Source organism: Rhea pennata, chromosome 31 (genome assembly GCF_028389875.1).
Source record: "Rhea pennata isolate bPtePen1 chromosome 31, bPtePen1.pri, whole genome shotgun sequence".
NCBI classification, from domain to species: domain Eukaryota; kingdom Metazoa; phylum Chordata; class Aves; order Rheiformes; family Rheidae; genus Rhea; species Rhea pennata.
Window position 1 is genome coordinate 119,419 of NC_084693.1, and position 19,555 is coordinate 138,973.

Sequence of the window (19,555 nt, forward strand, 5' to 3'; positions counted from 1 at the left end):
GTCTCCGCATCTCTGAAACTTTCATATTTCCGTAGGGAGATGGTGGTGGGAATACTGTGGTCCTTCCTGTATGCAAAAGGTGGTAGTGCAGGCAGAGTTGGCTGGACGGGATGACAGTGTGTAACTGGTCTCTCTGGCAGCTTGATTGTTTTACTTACTGGAATATTGGCTCATTGAGATCAGTCACTCGTAGACTGTAGTGCTTGCCGCCCCTGAAAATCATATTTCTGAAATTTTATCATCTTTGGCTTTTTCATTACATTTAGTTTTGCAACAGGTAGTTTGGGTTTTGGTGGTTGAGCTCAACGTTTCTCAGCCTTTCCCCATCTCTTGGATCAGAAGCCAAAATGCGTTGCTGTCATTTTTTCTTTCTTGTTTGATAATCTTCTGACTTTCTAACTTCTGTTTTTTCACCCTCGTTTTGCAGTTCCTTCACCCTGTTAATTGCTTAGCTGAAATCTAGAACTAGATGGCCTCAGGACATATATTCATTCTCATGATAGTTATATGTTCTCGGGAACAAATAAGAAATCTGAGATAATAGCTTTGTAGGCTGGCTATCCAATCTTATTGGGAGACCTTCTGGGAGCAGGGAATGAAGAATAGATGTGTTGTTAAAGGAATCATCTGTGACATTGTGATCATATATTTAAATATACGTAGTTTTCATTTTCAAGAATAATGCACTTTTTTGCATTAATTGTTGTTTAATCTGATTTTGTCTTCCTTGTGTTAGTGTAGACTGTATTTGCAAAAACAATGTTTTCCAAGAATTTGAGAGCTTATAGCTTTTTGGTGAAGCTGGAAGACTTGCGTTGGAAGAGGTCATCTTTGAGACTGTCCATGGTGCTTCTGCCTCTGTGTGAATAGGGAAGTTCCAGCAGCAGTTTGAATACATGAGTAGGAATGATCTCTAAAATCAACTGTCTGCCTACTTGAATAGTTCAAGAAGCCTTCTTAATTGAAGATTAAGAACCTCAGTAGCTTTTCTAAGCTGTATTTTTCTGTAGTATTTCTTGATTTTAAAAATAAAACTATTTCATTTTTTTGCATTCTAGCTACATTTGATTGCTACAGTTAGTCAATGGTCATCTGAAAAGCACTTGATGTTTCAGTGATAATAAACAGCAAATAATTTAGTCATGATGTACTAAAAGAAAAAAAATTTGTTATGTTCCTGAAGTTTAAACTGTCAAAGAGGATACAAAAAGCAGTTTAAACAGCACAGGGCTCAGGATTATTAATATCAATTACAGTGTTGTTATCATGAGAGGAAAATGGATGTAGCACATATAGCTGCTGAATTATAGTGATTTTTAAATGTATGTTGTTGTAAGATGGAATACTGACCCCCTGCCTGCCCCCCACTCCCCCCTGCAAGCCATTGGCGAGAGGTAGACTTCTGCCATTGTAGACACATTTCTTCCACCCCAGTGAGGTCATGTCTTTTACCTCACAGCTTTCAAAAAAAATCTGATACTGTGACCTAGTATGATTACTTGGTGAAAGCAAAATATGTATCTATTCCTAATTTTCCATATCACAGTCTTACCTTTTGTGCTGCATGGCTCACGTGGTATACCTGACTGTCCTAGCAGTCTCTTTATTTATTTATTTTTAATAACCAAATGAATTTTCTGTGTGTTACATCAGGAATTTAGAAGAAATACTGGTTTTCTGTCATCTTTACATTACCTTTACTAGGTTGGGTAGGTGTAAATAATAGAGGTCACTCCATCTAACAGAAACAATTTTATCTCTAATGAGTATCTCCATCTGTAAACATTAAAAAAAATATTTACACAGGCAATCCACAGTCTTTTAACTTCTCATTCAGTGACCTCCAGGGATCCATATTGTTTCTCAGGATAGATGATATGGAGGAATATAGATATTTTTAAATATATATATATATATATATATATATATATATATATAGCATACTTTATTCTCTTTTGCAAAAGAACTTCTGGGTGAATGTAGCAGCTGTCTTCTTCAGCAAAAGAAGATAAAGATGGAAGGTTGGAGGGAAATATGGAAGGACATGCAGTTACTAGTAATGGTTTAGGACTTCAGACACACAGCTGAATTTTTTAGATGTCCCCTGGACCTGGAGCTATGGAAAGAATTGTTAATAAATCAAAGATATCATGTTGTTTCAGTGAGAATAAATTATTTTTGCAAATGAAGAGTACTCAACTTCAAAATACAAAATCACAGTATGTTTACTTCAGCAAAATTAGTAACAGGAATGAAGCTTGCATAGTAAATTGGATAGAGGAAAAAATCTCATTTAATATTGCTAGTGGGGGAGAAAGAAATCATATATCTGGGAGCTGACCACATAGGTCAGCCCCTGGCATTTATTCTGGAAAAGCAGGGGATTGGAAGAACAGAAATCATAGTGGATGATGAGCAAATAGGGCTTTGGATATGTCAACAGGGGAATAAGAATGAACAATAGAAGTTAAAACTGTGTATGGCATTAGAAAAATCATTAATGCAAACTGTTGAGTTCTAGTTAGCACATGTTGAAAGAGATGTTAAAATGCTTCCTTTGGGGGGGGGGGAATTTAATTTGAAGTCTGCTGAATGTAGCAGATGAACAGCTGGAATTTCAGTATATTTTGCTTATCAGGGAAATGGTTTGGATGTGTCATGATCATAATCTGTAAGGTTATGTAGAGATCTAATACTAGATAGTTCTCTATCTAGCAAAGCTGAAGGCAGCATAAGATCCAATGAATGAAAGTTATTTGAAAATGAGAATTGACTCTTGGAATAGACTCCCAAGGGAAATAGCAGTTTCTTTTGTCACTCATAATCTTTAAATCAAAAATTTTGGTGCCCCTTTGGAAAGACCTGCTCTGGGTCTGCAGAGTGTCAGAAGCCTTGGAGAAATTGCTGAGCAGAATTCTTGGACTTATGTAGAATGCCACACTGTAGAATGCCACTTTAAGACCAATGTTCTGGTCTTAAATTTATGAAGCAGTGTGGTTAAATGGCAGCACTTCAGTAAATACCTAATTGTAACCAAGGACAGTAAAGTTCAACTGCTTTAAGTTAACATCAATCTTTTTCATTGTATCAGAGGAACATAGTGTTTTTCTTGTAAAACTCTCTTTAGTGGAAACATACAAATGTCTTTTTTTTCAGGGATTAACATCAGTGAAGTAAGTACCTTGCAAGTCCATAGTCTTACATTTTCCTAATCTGTAAGAAGCCTGTAGTATAATTAAAAACAAGACTTTACAAATTAATGGAACAAATGTGGAAAGGGATGGCAATATGTTGATTGTATTGACATATAAATATGATAATTGTGTGTCTTGAAAGTACTAAATCTTTGGCCTGTTCAGAGAAAATTAATTGTAAGCTTTTGTAGCTGCCACCGAAGCACAACTGTTGATATTTAGCTGCTCAACTGCATTGTGACATCCACAATGAGATTTTAAAGCAGGAGTCCTTAGAAGAAAAGTTAAGATTCTGAGGAGTGATGACAGAGGAGCGTAAGAGTAGCACAGCAAAAGTAATGATGTTATTTAGAAAAAGAAAAACACAGAACAGTCCTCACTGTTGAAATATAAAGTACTAAGGTAGAGCAACAATTGAAGAATCAGGGTACACCTTATGTACACTTTAAAGGCAATGACAGGAAGCTTGAACTTGATGAAGTAGGGAAGAAAAAACATCACTGATACTCAGAGAGATGAGCTCTAATCAGTTCGTGGTTAAGAAAATGATCAATTTGGCAGACATATTTTCTATGAATTAGAGTGGGGTAATTGGAGAGTCAGAGAGAAGATGATTACAGTAATTGAGGCAAAATGATTATTTGGTCCAGGATTAGCATTTTTGTTGTCTATGTAGAGAGGAACTAATGGATAAATAAAATGACCTGGTACATGTTCATGAGAGCCATCAATTTTGTGACTTTGCTTCTAGGATAGTTACTAATTCTATGTTATCACAGAATAAGGTTTTAACACAGTTCTCATTTAGCCTTTAATTCTGCATGTGCATTTTGTCTTGGTCTTTCAGTTTGCAAGGTCACTGTGTGTATGTATAATAATCCTTTACTTCCTTAAAGTCTTACTACTGAGTAAGTGTGGGGCCAAATGCAGCAGTGAAGATGGTGTTGGTTTGCATACTTTACATTCAATTTGATTTTGGACTTTAACCCTATAAATTAGTTTTTGGGGTTTTTTTGTTTTGTTTTTTTTTGGTAAGAAAATGACTGGAGAGTTGTGGCTGCCTTGGACTATACTTACTAAACTAGAGAAATAAATATTTGGGTAAATGTAGATGCAAGAGATTTGTATTGCATAATGGCCTGTAGGATTCTCTACTTTTCTTGAATTTGGATGATAAAAATTAACGCATTAGCCTAAAACTACTATACTGCTGGCCAGATTTTCTTTATATATCAGCATGTAGGAAAAAATCCCTTTTTCAGTGACATGGTATAGCCTAATGGACTGAACATTGGGCCTAGAACCAAAAAACTCTTTCACTGATTTGTTTTCTAGCCCCGTGTCATACTACTCTATTTTTCTTTTTTCTGGCTGTAAAATGAAGATTTTTTCTAATTATCCATGATCTTCTGAAGAATATGATTTTCTATTTTTCAGGATGTTCTCAGTTGAAAAGTCATAACTGCGGATATAGATCCCTTTAAATAATATGTGTAGAATGTGTGAGAACAAGTTTTTATCTGAGAATGTAACTAAAGTCACCTAGTTCTTGAATGGTTTGTATTTTGTGTTCTCAGTACCATTTCTTCTGTCCTCAGTAACCTAGGCTTCTGTCTTCCAATCTCTGTCCACTACAGTTGCCTTAGTCCTGCCAGGATCACCAGATCTCCTTGACATTCCTTATCCTTCTCCCTTTGTATACAGCACTCATGTTTACTGAGCCACCCCTAAATACCACCTCACACTGCTGTATTTCTGTTACTGCCTGGATGAGAAGCATAAGTACAGTGGCTTCTGAACCTTCCACGTGCTGATGGGCTGGCGTATATGTGTGATGATCTGCCAGGAGGCCAAATGTCATAGATAATTGTTGAATTCACAGACACCTTTCCTTTCAGGGAGGATATGAATGTAGATCTCATCTTCATCTCAGTGACTTTTTTTTTTTGAAATCTGTCTGTAATAAGTGCCTACATCCACCTTTGCAAAATTGTGTCAAAACTGGCTGAGAAGTTCATAATTGATGGATGGCATGCAGGATCAAGTAGTCTTATTCCTTAAAAATACAATATGTTTGCTTCTTTCCTGCTGATTGTAAGGATCTCTGCTGCAAACCTGCAAGCGACTGTTTTGGGATGGTTTGTATAGTGGATTATTTAGGAGTCTGGATTTCTGTTTAGCAGATGTGTGTGTGAAGGGAAATGAAACCCAACCGTCTGCTCTCTTTTCATCACATTCCTTATGATTTAGTCTTAAGAACTGCATATAAGAAAAGAAAATCAGGCTCAGTTAGTTCCTGTCATGTCCTTTTCAGTCTATTGATATTTTTTGAGACTTGGTTCTCATTTATTTGCATTTAGCCCACTTTCAAGTGCTGCTTTAAAAATGAGTAAGATACTTAAAAACTTTTTGGTTTGAGTGCTCCTAAAACAAATATGGCTATTTACAGAGGTGGTTCTTTTACTTCTGCTGGGATCCATTCTGAATGGAGAGCTTTCCTCTCAAGGTGCTGCTGTGGCAAAGTGCTGCTGGAATGGTTGGGTGCATCATACCTACAGGGTAAATGGACATGGACAATATATTGCAGCAGCAGTGTCTAAAAGACCTCATACTTTTTCAGCATAGTACAAGGGTTGTGTATATCCTTGTGGCTATTGTATTTCACCAGGCATTCCTGTTCATTTTATGCATAACGTCCTTTCAGGCGTTGCTGATTTTCAAGTTCCTAATTCTGTAAATATTACTTGTCCTTTCTCTTACATCATACTCTGACCATATTAAAATTCATGTGTTACAGAAACCTATGATATGTCCTCTTTGGAAGTTAGCAGTACACCATATTTGTATCTTCTGGAGATTGTGGTGATTTTTGTTTTCTTTCAAGTCATTGATAAAAAATACAATGGGGTACCCAGATTTTTTTGTTCTTTGTTAGTGGAGGAAACAGCAGTTTCTGGCTCTGTGCTAGTCTGTGTGCAAGCACAGGAGACAGTGTTGGTACACCATTTAAGTAGTTTACCAATCAGAGATGGTAAACCCTTCCATTAGCAAGCTGATATGAATAAGAAATTTTTGCCTTAGTTCTTATGGAAGTTAAGACAAAAATGCTCCCTCTAATACATTATAGTGTCCCTGATGATACATAGAAGCATGGGCTTTTCTGTTCTCATGCTCCAGAAAGTACAAATTAATGTGTGGTATTTTTCTTTAGCTTTTTCTGTTCTCCCTCATCCCTGTCCTCCTCCCTGAACAGTAGAAAGTCTTAAGTAATAAGCAGCATGTTTGAGATCCAGTTTGCTCTTGGGTTAAGCTTAACTTCCCTGGTGCATCAGAGGATAACTGCCTTGTCTCTGATTTTTGTGTGCTTTATCGTAGGTTTCATTAGCTGTGTTCTTCCTTAGATGTAATTGCTTTGCTGAATCCAGAATAAGAATGGCAGTGCTAAGAGTTGCAGGGCTCTGATTCAAGGGGGGAAAAAAAGTTATTTCAATGATTAATATTAAAAGTTTAAATCATCATTTGAAGTGTCCTATGGATTAATTGGAAAGTATATAAGAGTGGTCACAGGCTTTTGATTTTTGGTGGGTCATTTTAAAAATGGTTTTACAAGAAATCATATTTTTATTATAGGTTAGAAGAAGTCTTGGTGTTTTGAAACCTCAATGGCATAACTGTTTCTCTAAAACTTTCTAAAATACGATTCTTTGCTTTCTAATTATTTTCAATATTTATGTTATTTCTGCTATAAAATTGAGTTTGCTTTTTTCTTTTCTTTCTACAGAGTAAAAGATGCTGGCTGCCAGTACTAGAACAGATTGTTTGTGGAACGCATCTGTGTAAATCTTCCCTAAAATTACCTGAAAGCATATATTCTGCCTGTGATGGACCCTCAGAATACTGCTATGTTAGGCTTGGGTTCTGATTCTGAAGGGTTTTCTGGGAAAAGCCCCTCTGTAGCAAACATTGGTACACTGGTGGGAAAAGGAGAAGTAGAACTAGAAAGTTGCGTCCAGGAAGAAGACGACAATAAAAAGAAGATTCGGGAGGGGAATGGTACGGAGAATGGGAAGAACGAGATTCTAACTGATGCACAGCAACAGTTTTCAGTGAAAGAAACAAACTTTTCAGAGGGAAACTTGAAACTGAAGATTGGTCTTCAAGCTAAGAGAACAAAGAAGCCCCCTAAGAACCTTGAGAATTATGTGTGCCGGCCTGCTATAAAAACCAGCATCAGGCAACCAAGAAGGGCACCGAAGAGTGGGAAGATGACAGATGAGAAGAATGAACATTGTCCTTCAAAACAAGTGAGTAGTGTGTTAGCCAATTTAAACTCTGATTTGTTTAGAAGATTCTGAAATCCCTGCACAATCTTATTCTACTGTCTGTTTTCTACTCTGTAATTTTTAGTCTCCTGTGCAGAAGAAAGGATTTTTCTCTCTATTTAAATGGGACTGTGTATTTACTGTGCTTATCTCTATAGTATCTGATTTTCTTTTTTAACTGTTAGAACCATCTTTTTACTGTGTCTTAACTAACATTCTGTTAATAAAAGTATTAGGTAGTGCCTTAAAGACAAAAAATTTATCACTAGATATGATAGAAAACAGACCAATGATAAGCCGCATACCACGGCAATGGAATGAAAAATGTGCCAGGTATTTTCCAAGTGTAAGGGGATAGCCCTGCCCTTGAAGATGTCTTATTTTATGATATGCATGATGTGTGACAAGTAAGAGCAGCTAGTACAGATAGAGAAAATAGAATAAATGGAAGAAACCTTCTTCTTTTGCATGGTATTTCTTAAGGATCTTCAAAGAGACAAAATACATTTACACTTAAAGAACAAGTATGCTATATGTTAAGGTGATGACTAAAATTACTTTTTCCAGATTCTACCTTTTGAGCTTTTTTTTTTCTCTAATATCAGCAAAAAGGATTTTTACTTAGCCTGTTGAACAAAGAAATTTGCAAGTAAGTGGTTCATTGTGTAACCTTAAACTGTAGCTGAGGCCTCTTTAACATGCTTACAGTTTCTTATGCTTTCTCCAGCTTCATTGTGAAAAAAAAATTGGAAAGGTAGATTGCTGTTTGTCATGATAATGCTAACTTTTTTTTTTTAACAAAGGTGTATGGGTTACTATGAGTTAAGTGTTAAGACAATCTGGAATATCAGTTCCTTGATGTCTTCTGATGTCTGATTTGAGATACTAATACTTGCAGTTAACACTCTTACTAGCAAGGTCTTCAGATATTAAGTATGAAAACCTTCACATTTCATCAAGAAATCATGCCCAGGGAATTTTTACCAGAGAGAATAATTAATACTGGAACTCAGATGGTGACAACGTGGTTTCTTCATCATTTGACAGGAGGGACTGAGAAACTAAATGGAAATTTAGCACTTGCAGTACACTCAGTTAACCACTAAGAGAAAAAGAGAGGTCATGGGAATACTCTCTTGTGAATGTCAGTATAGAAATTGAAATATTAGAATAACACTTTGTACTCTCATATCCTGATTATTATGCTTCTATATTAAGCTTACCACTGAAAAGACTCTTAAAACTTGGGCAATATCTTCAGTTTTATCAATAGAGGGTTTATTTCCATTCTCAAAGATGAATAGGTTAATTGAAATTGGTACATCTTATACTTACAGTTTGTTTTCTAGAACCATGTAGGCAATGAAGTTCTCTTTTCTGAAGAGAAAATTACAGAACAGAGAGACCTAGAAATGGCTAAGTTTCACAGGTATTTAGAGAAACAAAATTAGAAATGACTGTAGTAGCAAAACAGTATTGAATTTGCTCTTTGACACTGAATGTGAAATTGGTATTTCCTTTTTTTCTTTTTTTCTTTTTTTTCCTCCCATTTCCCCCCTCCCATCCCTGAAGCGTGTCCAGACAGACTGACATTGCTGCATGGCCTGTGTGCATCTTCCTAAACTTGAAAGAGTGAGCCTGATACATAAATACAAACTCTAGTTCTCTTAGTTTTAGCACCGGATTTGTATGAGTGTTTTACCTGTGCATACATGGTAAATGCAGCTAATAGCATAGCAGAGTTGCACTACTGAAGTTTTAGAAAATATGGCAAGAAGTAATAGTGACAGTCTCTGCTGTAATTCTAAAATATTCATAGTAAAACAGTGAAGCAAGATGGAACATGCCCTTTTGCTCCATCTCCTTATTTCTTTGTAAAACTGCTGAGTGCAGATACTCTGTAGTTCTTTCTATTGCCCTTGGTTATGTAGGCGAGTACTGCAGGAAAGTCCACTGATGCAATGACAGCCACTGATTGAAAATTTTCAAGCAAAAAAGTACCAAAGCTTAAAGAAATCTCAATTTTTATTTTTAGCCACATCAAGAAGAATAGCATGCTGGAACATTTTCTGTGGGTCCTGGGGCGTGAGTTTCTTGTCTTGAGCTAGTTGCACAGTCATATTTTTACTGGTAGTTAACTAAAGCTTGCTTTGAGAAAAAATTTACAGGTCTTAAGTGTTGAAGAATTAACACCAGAGATGCTTCCACCTGTTACTTTGGGAACTTACGTGGAACATATTTATACTGCAACTGCATAAACATTATGAAATTTCTTTGATTCTTCAGAATGCTCATAGCCAGTGTGGACTAAGGGATATGTTTTTAAAGTATTTGCCCTTTATTATTTTAGCTGTGAAAGAACAACAGCTAAAATAATAAGGGGTAAATACTTTAAAAACGTATCCCTTGCTAAGTTTCCAGGCAAAGTAAGAAAGAGAGAAAGTGTGTCATAACTGTACTATGCTTTTGAAAAAATACATGCAAAGATCTATTTAAAAAGAAATCCATACTGTTACATAATTTTAAAATGAAATATTTGCTACAAGTTCTCAGCAGATTCACTTGATAGTTTGAGCTTGAACTATTTTCATCACATCATGAAAGTTAGAAACCTAAGAAAATGAGAATAAAATCTCCTTAGATTTGTCATGATGGTTTCATGGCAAATATGTTGGCCAACAAAAATACTTGATTTGTCAGTGAAATACGACAGCTGCTGTTGATGGAGGTTTAAAAGAAAAAAGTCTGAGATTATGCTGTAGTGTAATAATAAATGACCTTTTCAGAAGTAAAGGCAACTTTTGCTATTGTCTTCTGTGATGTTTCTAGAATGATTGATTATAACTTGTTAATAGTTATATCAAAGTAACTTGGAATTTTTATTCCTCAAATTAATGATGTAAGTCTGTAAGTGTACTTCCACATAAGAGATTTAAAATTTTAAATCCAGATTGGTACAAAATTAACAATAATACCAGATTTATTAAAATGTATATATTTTCTGTAATTACTTTGGGGGGACTCTTTGAGTTGTTTTATACCAAACAGTTACAGTTAAAGTTTGCACAGGAATGAATGTTCTAGGTTTTAATGGACAGGATGATTTTTAATGTAGTGTAATCTAGACCTGTTTATAATGGCTTTGAACCTAGCTGAAGACTACTGTCTGAAAGTCAGAGTAATGTATATAGGTCCAGAACTTATAATTGAAAATGTGGGTAATCCGAGAAAAATTATTTCAGACTTTTATGTGGCACAGTTAACATGGATTGCAACATACAGGTATCAGTGAAGAAGCTTGAAACGTACACTTCTCCTCAGACATACTAGGTGAGCTAGATGGATGAAACACCTAGGAGACGTGGTAGATGATGTAGGGTGTTTTTTTTCAGAGAATGATTTGTTAGTACTCCTCACTAAATCATTTCTGCATTAAAATCCAACTTTATGCTTTCTCTAATATAAAGCTGTGTATTTGTTCAAAGCAAACAGCAAAGTAGGGCTCTCTAGTCCATTGAACTGCAACAAGAGAAAAGTGCAATGCTAAATGAGTTGCATGTATGCCAGCTTAAAGTAGCACAAACAAAATGAAAGCAAGACTGGATGTGCGTTTGTAGAGTTGTGTGTGAACATGGCCAAACAGACCATTGAAGCTTTGAAGTGCTACATTCATTGAAAGTACTCTGTACTATGTTTTGGACTTAAGATCACTCCTTTCCATATAATGGAGTGTATGTTTCACAATAAAAGTCATTTCAAGAATGAGTGGCACCTTTTTTTGTCTCCAGCGCTCTAGGACATACCATGGGTGCTCCCCTAGCTGTTTTGGGAGTAGGAGGGTGGCTGGGGGGAAGTTCCTGAAATGTGAATCTCCAGCATAATTTACATAAGATTGCAGCTGCCATGGAAAAGCTGGGCTAAATGCCAAACTGTTCTCCATACACCACAGTCTCTCTTGCACCTCAGTTTTAAAGCAAGTAACTAATATGACCTGCGGGTTTCGTTCTTCTGCTGCAGCCAGGTTTGGAGACATGTGACCCCAACCAGTGCTCCTGGCCTCCGTCCCCGAAGAAGAGAACTTTGATCGATGACATATCACTGTTTTGTGAAATCTTGTTTACTTTTCGGAAACACTTTTGGGCAGGTAGGGCAGTGACCAAAATGGCCAGTGAAATTTAGCTTCTGGTGCATCAGGGTTTTAGGCATTGATACAGTCAGCTGGAATGGTTGACTTGCAGGTTTGGAAGCATGTCATAGGTCATGCTGATCAGCAGTTTCCACTTAAGTGCCAGGCATGTATGTGGGCAGAAAGAAACCTCTTTCCTCTGCTCCACTCTGCCTCTTGCTGCAGTGCTGCAGAGAGGCCATAGGTCAGGGTCTGGAGTGCCTATTTATGTGCCGAAGAGGCTCTGGCAGTTCAGGCAGCACATGCTACTGAAGCAGCTTCTTCACATCTAGGAAATTATGTCAGAGTGAATCCAACTTGCAGTCTGCTGTTTAAATCATGCTGGTGTAGCATACTCAGCAAATACTTTGTTCTTGAGCAGTGCTGAAGTTTGCTGTCTATCAAATAATTTCAAATTAATCCCAAGTTGCATCTTTATTCAGCATAATTGAGTATTCACCAACCATAGTTACATTTTTTGTAAAACACATAATGCTGATTGTAATTAATTACATGAAGTGCTATGCCCTGTCGCCTTTGCACAGGGCTGAAAAAGTAGGCAATAATGTCTTTCACTCTTAATAGTCTAACACTTACTACAGTACATGCCATAAGGTTTTCAAGCTCTGTGCATATGTTGTTATTTCATAAAGAATGAGTCTGGCATTCACTCCAACCAGGGGCTAAGAATGGGTCCTATGCATGTCAAAGATGGAATTTGTATATAGAATTAATGTCCTTCCAAAAGAAAAGCTTAATTTATTGGGGTAATAGGTATTGCTTTTTTTAAGTTCTATTTACTCTTCGTTGCTGTTGTACAAGCAACAAAATAGTTCGACTTACTTCAGTACAATCAGTAGTCTGTTTTCGGGAGTACCCCTTATTGCAGTGGTTGAGAGTTGTGGGACAAGATTGAGAAACATTGATAGAACTGTGCATAGACAAGTTCACAAAATGCCAGCCCCTGCAGTGCCCAGCTCAGTTGATTTCCAGTAGTAAGTGAAGCCTTCAAGTGCTGTCATGCTACAGTTAGCTCAGTGCATTATTGTTCATTATTTTTTAAAATATTTTTAATTGGGGGCCAGATTAAATGGTTTACATTGGGGATTGGGAGTGAGAGCAGGATTTTTTTACCATTAAAAAAATACTTAATAAGTCCACTGGAATATATTTGCTTTAAAATTATCAGGTTCTTGCAGTGTGTGTTTATATAGGTACCTTATTATCAAAAGCAGGTGTAACAATATCAATGTGAGAAGATACTGTGTTATTCAGACATAATTCTATGCTCTATTCCTAAATATTTTCCCTTTTTATTAACTTCTAGGACCCTTCAAAGTTTTACAAGAAAGCTGGAGAAATTGCAACAGTTGAATTCCATGTGGAAGAGGATGTACAAGTAGAAACAAATCCCTTAACTAAGAAACTTTCTCCCCTGCAGTCTGAAATGACAGATTATGTAAGGTCATCTCCTCCAGCTCTTATCAGTAGCCATAATTCTGATTTAAAGGATAGAGCACAGATTAATGGAGCAACAACTGTAACAGAAAAATTGGCTCAACTCATTGCAACTTGTCCTCCTTCAAAGTCTTCCAAAACAAAGCAGAAGAAGACAGGAAGTGGAACTGCAGCTGGTTTGGTTAAAGACTCTGGGAAGAAGCTACCAGGAACCATAACTTCAAGTGGATTAGTTAATAAAGATTTGGTAAAGAAATTGCCAGGATCAGTTATTGCCGTTGGGCTAGTTAACAAGGACTCAGGGAAGAAGCCATTGGGGATTGGTAGTGCAGCCATATTGGTTAACAAAGACTCTGGGAAGAAGCCACAAGGGATTGGCCCATTAATTGGGTTGGTTAACAAGGACTCTGGAAAGAGGCCACCAGGGATCAGCACTCCAACAGGAATAGTTAACAAGGATTCTGGAAAGAAGCAGCCAGTGACTAGCTCTGCAGTTGGATTAATCAGCAAAGATTTTGGGAGGAAACAGCCTGGGATCAGCACTCCAGCCGGATTGACTAATAAGGAGTCTGTAAAGAAACCAGTAGGGATTGGCACTCCAGCAGGATTGATCAGCAGAGATGCTGGGAAGAAGTTGCTGAGCATTAACAGTCCTACAGGACTGATTAACAAGGATTCTGGTAGGAAGATGGCAGGGACTGGCAGTACAACAGTTCTGACTAACAAAGACTCCGGAAGGAAGACACCGGGGACTGGCACTCCAATGGGACCAGTTAACAAGGACTCTGGGAGAAAGGTGCCAGGGATTAGCAGTCCAGTGGGATTGGTTAACAAGGATGCTGGGAAGAAGCCAACAGGAATCAGCACTCCAGTTGGTTTGGTTAACAAAGACTCTGGAACTCTGAAAGCAGACTCAATTATGCCTGCCTCGGAGCCCTTTAAGCTTCCTTGTAATTCAAACCTCAGTGGCCTTGAAAGCCATGAGACTACAGATTTACTGAAAGACAATACTACCAGCAAAACATTTGAGAAGCATACTGTAAGGCAGAATAAAGAAAGTATCTTGGAAAAATTTTCAATTCGGAAAGATATTGCTGATGTAGGCAAAGAGATATTTAAGGAGGGAACATGCATTCCACAGGATGGTTACTCAACCAGTGAAAAAGGGATTTATGAAACATCTAAGCATGAAAAGCAGCCTCCAGTATATTGCACTTCACCAGACTTCAGGACTGGAGGTGCTTCAGACGTATCTACGGCAAAGTCCCCATTTAGTGCAGTTGGAGAGGGAAATCTTCCATCACCTTCACCCACAGTGTCTGTTACCACTTTAAACAGGAACCTCTCAACAACATCTTCACAGTTAGCGTCAAATTCTCTGCATTTAAGTTCCACAGCAGATCTCTTAGAAGGTATTTCAGATCAGATTGGCAAAACTCAGTTTTCTTCTGACAGTACACTTCTGAATATAAATAGAACATTAAACCATACTCTGAGCACTGATTTTAAAGGTGCTGATAAAGATTTAAATGATTCAAAAGCTACTCATGTGGAAACCTCAAGAACTAGTTCCTCTATAGGAAAAAAAACCATTTTGGCAGCTGAAACAAGCATTCATGCTACTGTCACCCCTTCAGTGGTTAGTTTTACAAGCTTGTTTAGTAGCAAGCAATTCCTAAAGATTGGTGCAATAACTGCGTCAGATAAATCCTGCCAAGGAACTAAAAATCTGAGCACCAGTCAGCAGTCAAAACCGTTAAAGAAAAGAAAAGGAAGAAAACCAAGATGGACTAAAGTGGTGTCAAGAAGCACATGTCGACCTCCGAAGGGTCTAGAGCTAGAAAGGTCAGAGCTTTTTAAAAACATTTCATACAGTGCACTATCAAACAGCAATTTGGAACAGGCCAAATTTTTGAAAAACATAGGATCATCTTCATTTGTGGAGCATGAGTTTGTCAAACATCAGTTGCCAAAACTAAACGAGGCTAGTGGGCAGTCTCTTGCACTGTTAACTGAGACTGACAAACAGACTCAGAAGTTTTATAGTACTCACAAACAACCCTCTAGTTTGTGTATGTCAGATGATTTCTTATCTGACATGTATAAACCCAAAAGAGGAAGACCTAAATCAAAGGAGATGCCGGAGCTTGAAGGTCCCCCCAAAAGAACTCTAAAAATCCCAGCATCAAAGGTCTTCTCAGTGCAGTCAAAGGAAGAGCAAGAACCACCAGTTTTGCAGCCTGAGGTAGAAATTCCCTCCCTAAAACAGAGCCTATCAGGACAAACTTTTCCTAAAAAGAGAGGGAGACCTAAAAGACAAATGCGGTCATCAATTAAAATGAAGCCACCTATTCTTTCTGTGGCACCTTTTGTTGCAACAGATAATTCAAACAAGATAGAGTCTGAAAGTGATCAACATCGAAGTGGGGATTTTTTTGAGAGAAAGGACCAGCTACGAGGGCCAGAAGAAGTCCAAAAAACTAATATTTGTAGCATGACTGATCTGGAAGTAGACTCAGACAGAAAAGTTGCCAAGAGAAATAATGGACAGTTAATGAAAACAATTATCCGAAAAATAAATAAAATGAAAACTTTGAAGCGAAAGAAACTTCTGAATCAAATTCTTTCTAGTACAGTGGAACCAAATAACAAAGGGAAAGTGCAATCTAAACTCCACAATACAGTGTCAACTCTTGCTGCCACATTTGGTTCAAAATTAGGCCAGCAGATAAATGTCAGCAAGAAAGGAACCATTTACATAGGAAAAAGGAGAGGAAGGAAACCTAAAGCTGTCCTAAATGGTATTTTAACTAGTAATTCAGCTAGTTTGACTGTTCTTGAGAAGTCTGCTCAACAAACTCCTGGGACATCATTAGGACAAGTACTTCCCCATTTGCTGCCTACAACAGCTAATAATTCAGAGATTCTTCCCTCCCCAGTTTGCTCTCAGTCTTCTGCAGTGAGTGGGGGACAGAGCCCTGTCAGCAGTGATGCAGGATTTATTGAGCCCAGCTCAGTGCCGTATTTACACATACACTCCAGACAAGGAAGTGTTGTTCAGACACTTGCAATGAAAAAAGCTTCTAAAGGAAGGAGGAGATTATCTCCACCTACGTTGTTGCCAAACTCTCCTTCTCATTTGAGTGAGCTGACGTCGCTGAAGGAAGCCACTCCTTCGCCTGTCAGTGAGTCTCACAGCGATGAGACAATTCCTAGTGACAGTGGAATAGGAACAGATAACAATAGTACTTCAGATCGAGCAGAGAAGTTTTGTGGGCAGAAGAAGAAAAGGCATTCATTTGATCATGTTTCCCTTATTCCACCTGAAACTTCCACTGTTTTAAGTAATCTAAAAGAAAAACATAAACACAAATGTAAGCGCCGAAGTCATGATTACCTTAGTTATGACAAAATGAAAAGACAGAAGCGAAAAAGGAAAAAGAAGTATCCTCAGCTTCGAGGTAGGCAGGATCCAGATTTCCTTGCTGAATTAGAAGAATTAATAAGTCGATTAAGTGAGATTAGAATAACCCATAGAAGTCATCATTTTATACCCCGAGATTTACTGCCTACCATTTTTAGGATAAATTTCAATAGTTTCTATACTCATCCTACTTTTCCTTTAGATCCTTTGCACTACATTAGAAAACCTGATTTAAAGAAAAAGAGAGGCAGGCCTCCAAAAATGCGGGAGGCTATGGCAGAAATGCCTTTTATGCACAGTCTCAGTTTTCCTCTTTCCGGTACTGGATTCTATCCCTCTTATGGCATGCCTTATTCTCCTTCTCCCATTGCAGCTGCTCCCATAGGCTTAGGTTATTATGGAAGGTACCCTCCAGCTCTTTATCCTCCCCCACCTTCTCCTTCTTTTACTACCCCACTGCCACCACCTTCCTACATGCATACAGGCCATTTGCTTCTCAATCCTGCCAAATACCACAAGAAGAAGCATAAACTTCTACGTCAGGAGGCATTCCTCACAACGAGTAGGACTCCACTCTTGTCAATGAGCACATACCCCAGTGTTCCACCTGAAATGGCTTATGGCTGGATGCTGGAACATAAGCATCGACATCGCCATAAACACAGAGAACATCGTTCTTCTGAACAGCCGCAGGTTTCCATGGACACTATAACAGCTAATAGCTCTTCTAGAACAGTTCTGGAGTCCTTGAAGCGCTACAGGTTTGGGAAGGAGGCTGTTGGTGAAAGATACAAACATAAAGAGAAACACCGATGCCATATGTCTTGTCCACACCTGTCACCATCAAAGGGTTTGCTAAGCAGAGATGAACAGTGGGTCAGGAGAGAGCCTTTGGAGTCAAATTCATTAGCACTGGGACTGCAGACACCATTACAGATAGACTGTTCGGAAAACTCCCCAGGTCTGTCTCTGGGAGGATTTACTCCCAGCTCTGAGCCAAGTAGCAGTGATGAACATACAAATCTTTTCACAAGTGCAATAGGCAGCTGCAGAGTCACCAGCTCTACCAGTACCAATGGACGTAAAAAACTAACCGACAGTCCCGGACTCTTCAGTGCACAGGATACTTCACTAAATCGACCTGTCAGAAAGGAACCATTGCCTTCCATTGAAAAGGCACTACAGCCACTGCCAGGTGGGGGAACTTTAGCTGTATGCACTTTCATATGGGTCTTGCTATTTTATGTTAAACCAAACATACTATATAGAAGACTAGCAAAAAATAACTTCGTTTTTGTAGCAATTTTTCAGTGTTGAATTTCACTGCTACTCTTGCTTTCACTCGAGAATTTCTGTTCTGTGTAGCATTCAGTACAGACTAATATGGTATCTACTAGGCACCCACTTACGAGATTACATAAGTATCTCTTCCCACAGGATTTGCCTTATACTAAGGATGATTTTTATTAAAAGATCTAACTTTTTAAATTTTAACTTTCTGCAGAAAACATGAGTTAAAATTTCTCTTTTTTTTATATTATACATTAATCTTCCTGTTTATTTTGAACTTTGATTGACTGGTTTGGGCTAGCAATTAGTACTAGTATTGTGAATAACTTTCCTTCCACCTAAGAAAAAGTTTTATTTTTATTTCATAATTCCATTTTAGGTATTTCAATAATCATTACTGTACTGTAGCTTTGACCCTGATTTGGGGCCTCTAGGCAGTACTTTAAAGAAGAAACTTTGTTTTGTAAATTATTACTTTATGCGTAATTGGGAAACTTGTAGCCTCAAGCAAAGTTGAAACAGAGCTATCTGAGACTGTAAAGACAGCAAGTCATGACTGTACTCTTGGAGAATTGTTGTTAAAGGAAAAGACCTTTGCTCTGAAACTTTAAACTTTTTTCATTTACATGGTATTAAGAAAAGAAGACTCAAGATTAGGACTTAATTTCAAACTAATATAGTTTGCCCAGGTGTTATACATTGCTTTTCTTACTAACCTAAATGTCACTGCAGATAGCACTTTATTATTGCAGATGTTTTCATGTTTCTACCCATTTCTGTCTTAAAATTGCCATAGACATGTTAGTGACATTGCATAACAAAGATAACTTGCAAAAGAGAAAGTATGGCTTTTGCTCTTATTGGCTTATTTATGATATATAAAGGAAGCCTGATAGTTTCTCCTTCCTTCTTCTGATCCTTACTTACCCTCCCCTTGAAATTTAAATCCCCTGAAAACATTTGTGATTAATATTTCACAGGCCAAGAGCCAGGAAAACAACTAGCTATCAATAAGGAGTAATATCTCCTCACATTCCTTACTCTGATCTTCCTCTGTCTCCTGTAATAGTGCCCCCTACCATCCCTTCTCTGACTGCAGTGCCTTGTGTACATGGGCAGGTTGTTTAGTTTTGTTTTAACATTTGAGCAGGGGGGTTGTTTTGCATGTTTGCTTCAAGGGCAGTTGGAAATGACTGGATTCTTTCCCAGTAATGATAAGAATTACCTCTGGTGTTGAGTGGACTGTTACCTTGCAATAATTAGATTAGAATTCAGATTCTTGATATATTTTGGTTTTAGTTTAAAACATATTCAAATAATTACTGTTTTTTGAAAGCAAATATTTTTGTATTGTGATCCAATTTGAGGAAAATAAAATGCACCTAGATACAATGTTGATAGAAAAACATACCCATATAATTTTGTTATTTCTAAATCTGTACTTCATATCTCTAAAACTACTGGGGGAGTGTCAGGAGAAAACAATGAAGCTGTAAGATTGCTTCTCTTGCTGTGTATGGAAAGAAAAAAATTGAAGTGTTAAGTCATCAAAGAGTTAAATTTGGCTCTGAGGAGTGAAGAATTGGTTGTGGTAGCTGGAGCAGTTCTGGGAATTTCCTGAGGAGTTCCATTATGGTGAATGATCCGACTTGGGTTTTTATAAGAAACAGCCTAATTAAAGGAAAAAGCAGAAATGTTTTAA

At 37.6% G+C, this 19,555-nt stretch overlaps 1 protein-coding gene across 2 annotated transcripts in view; it reads left to right on the plus strand.

Moving 5' to 3' along the window:
* The window catches only part of ASH1L (ASH1 like histone lysine methyltransferase), a 57,059-nt gene that overhangs the window by 782 nt on the left and 36,722 nt on the right, over positions 1-19,555 (plus strand). The window contains exons 2-3 of one of the 2 annotated variants that reach the window (XM_062598160.1): positions 6,976-7,498; positions 13,009-17,758. In XM_062598160.1, the coding sequence (XP_062454144.1) occupies positions 7,076-7,498; positions 13,009-17,758 (5,173 nt within the window). In that variant the 5' untranslated portion in view covers positions 6,976-7,075. Of the gene's footprint in view, positions 1-6,975; positions 7,499-11,586; positions 11,661-13,008; positions 17,759-19,555 lie in introns of those variants that run through there. The other variant, XM_062598161.1, reaches the window with a different exon arrangement.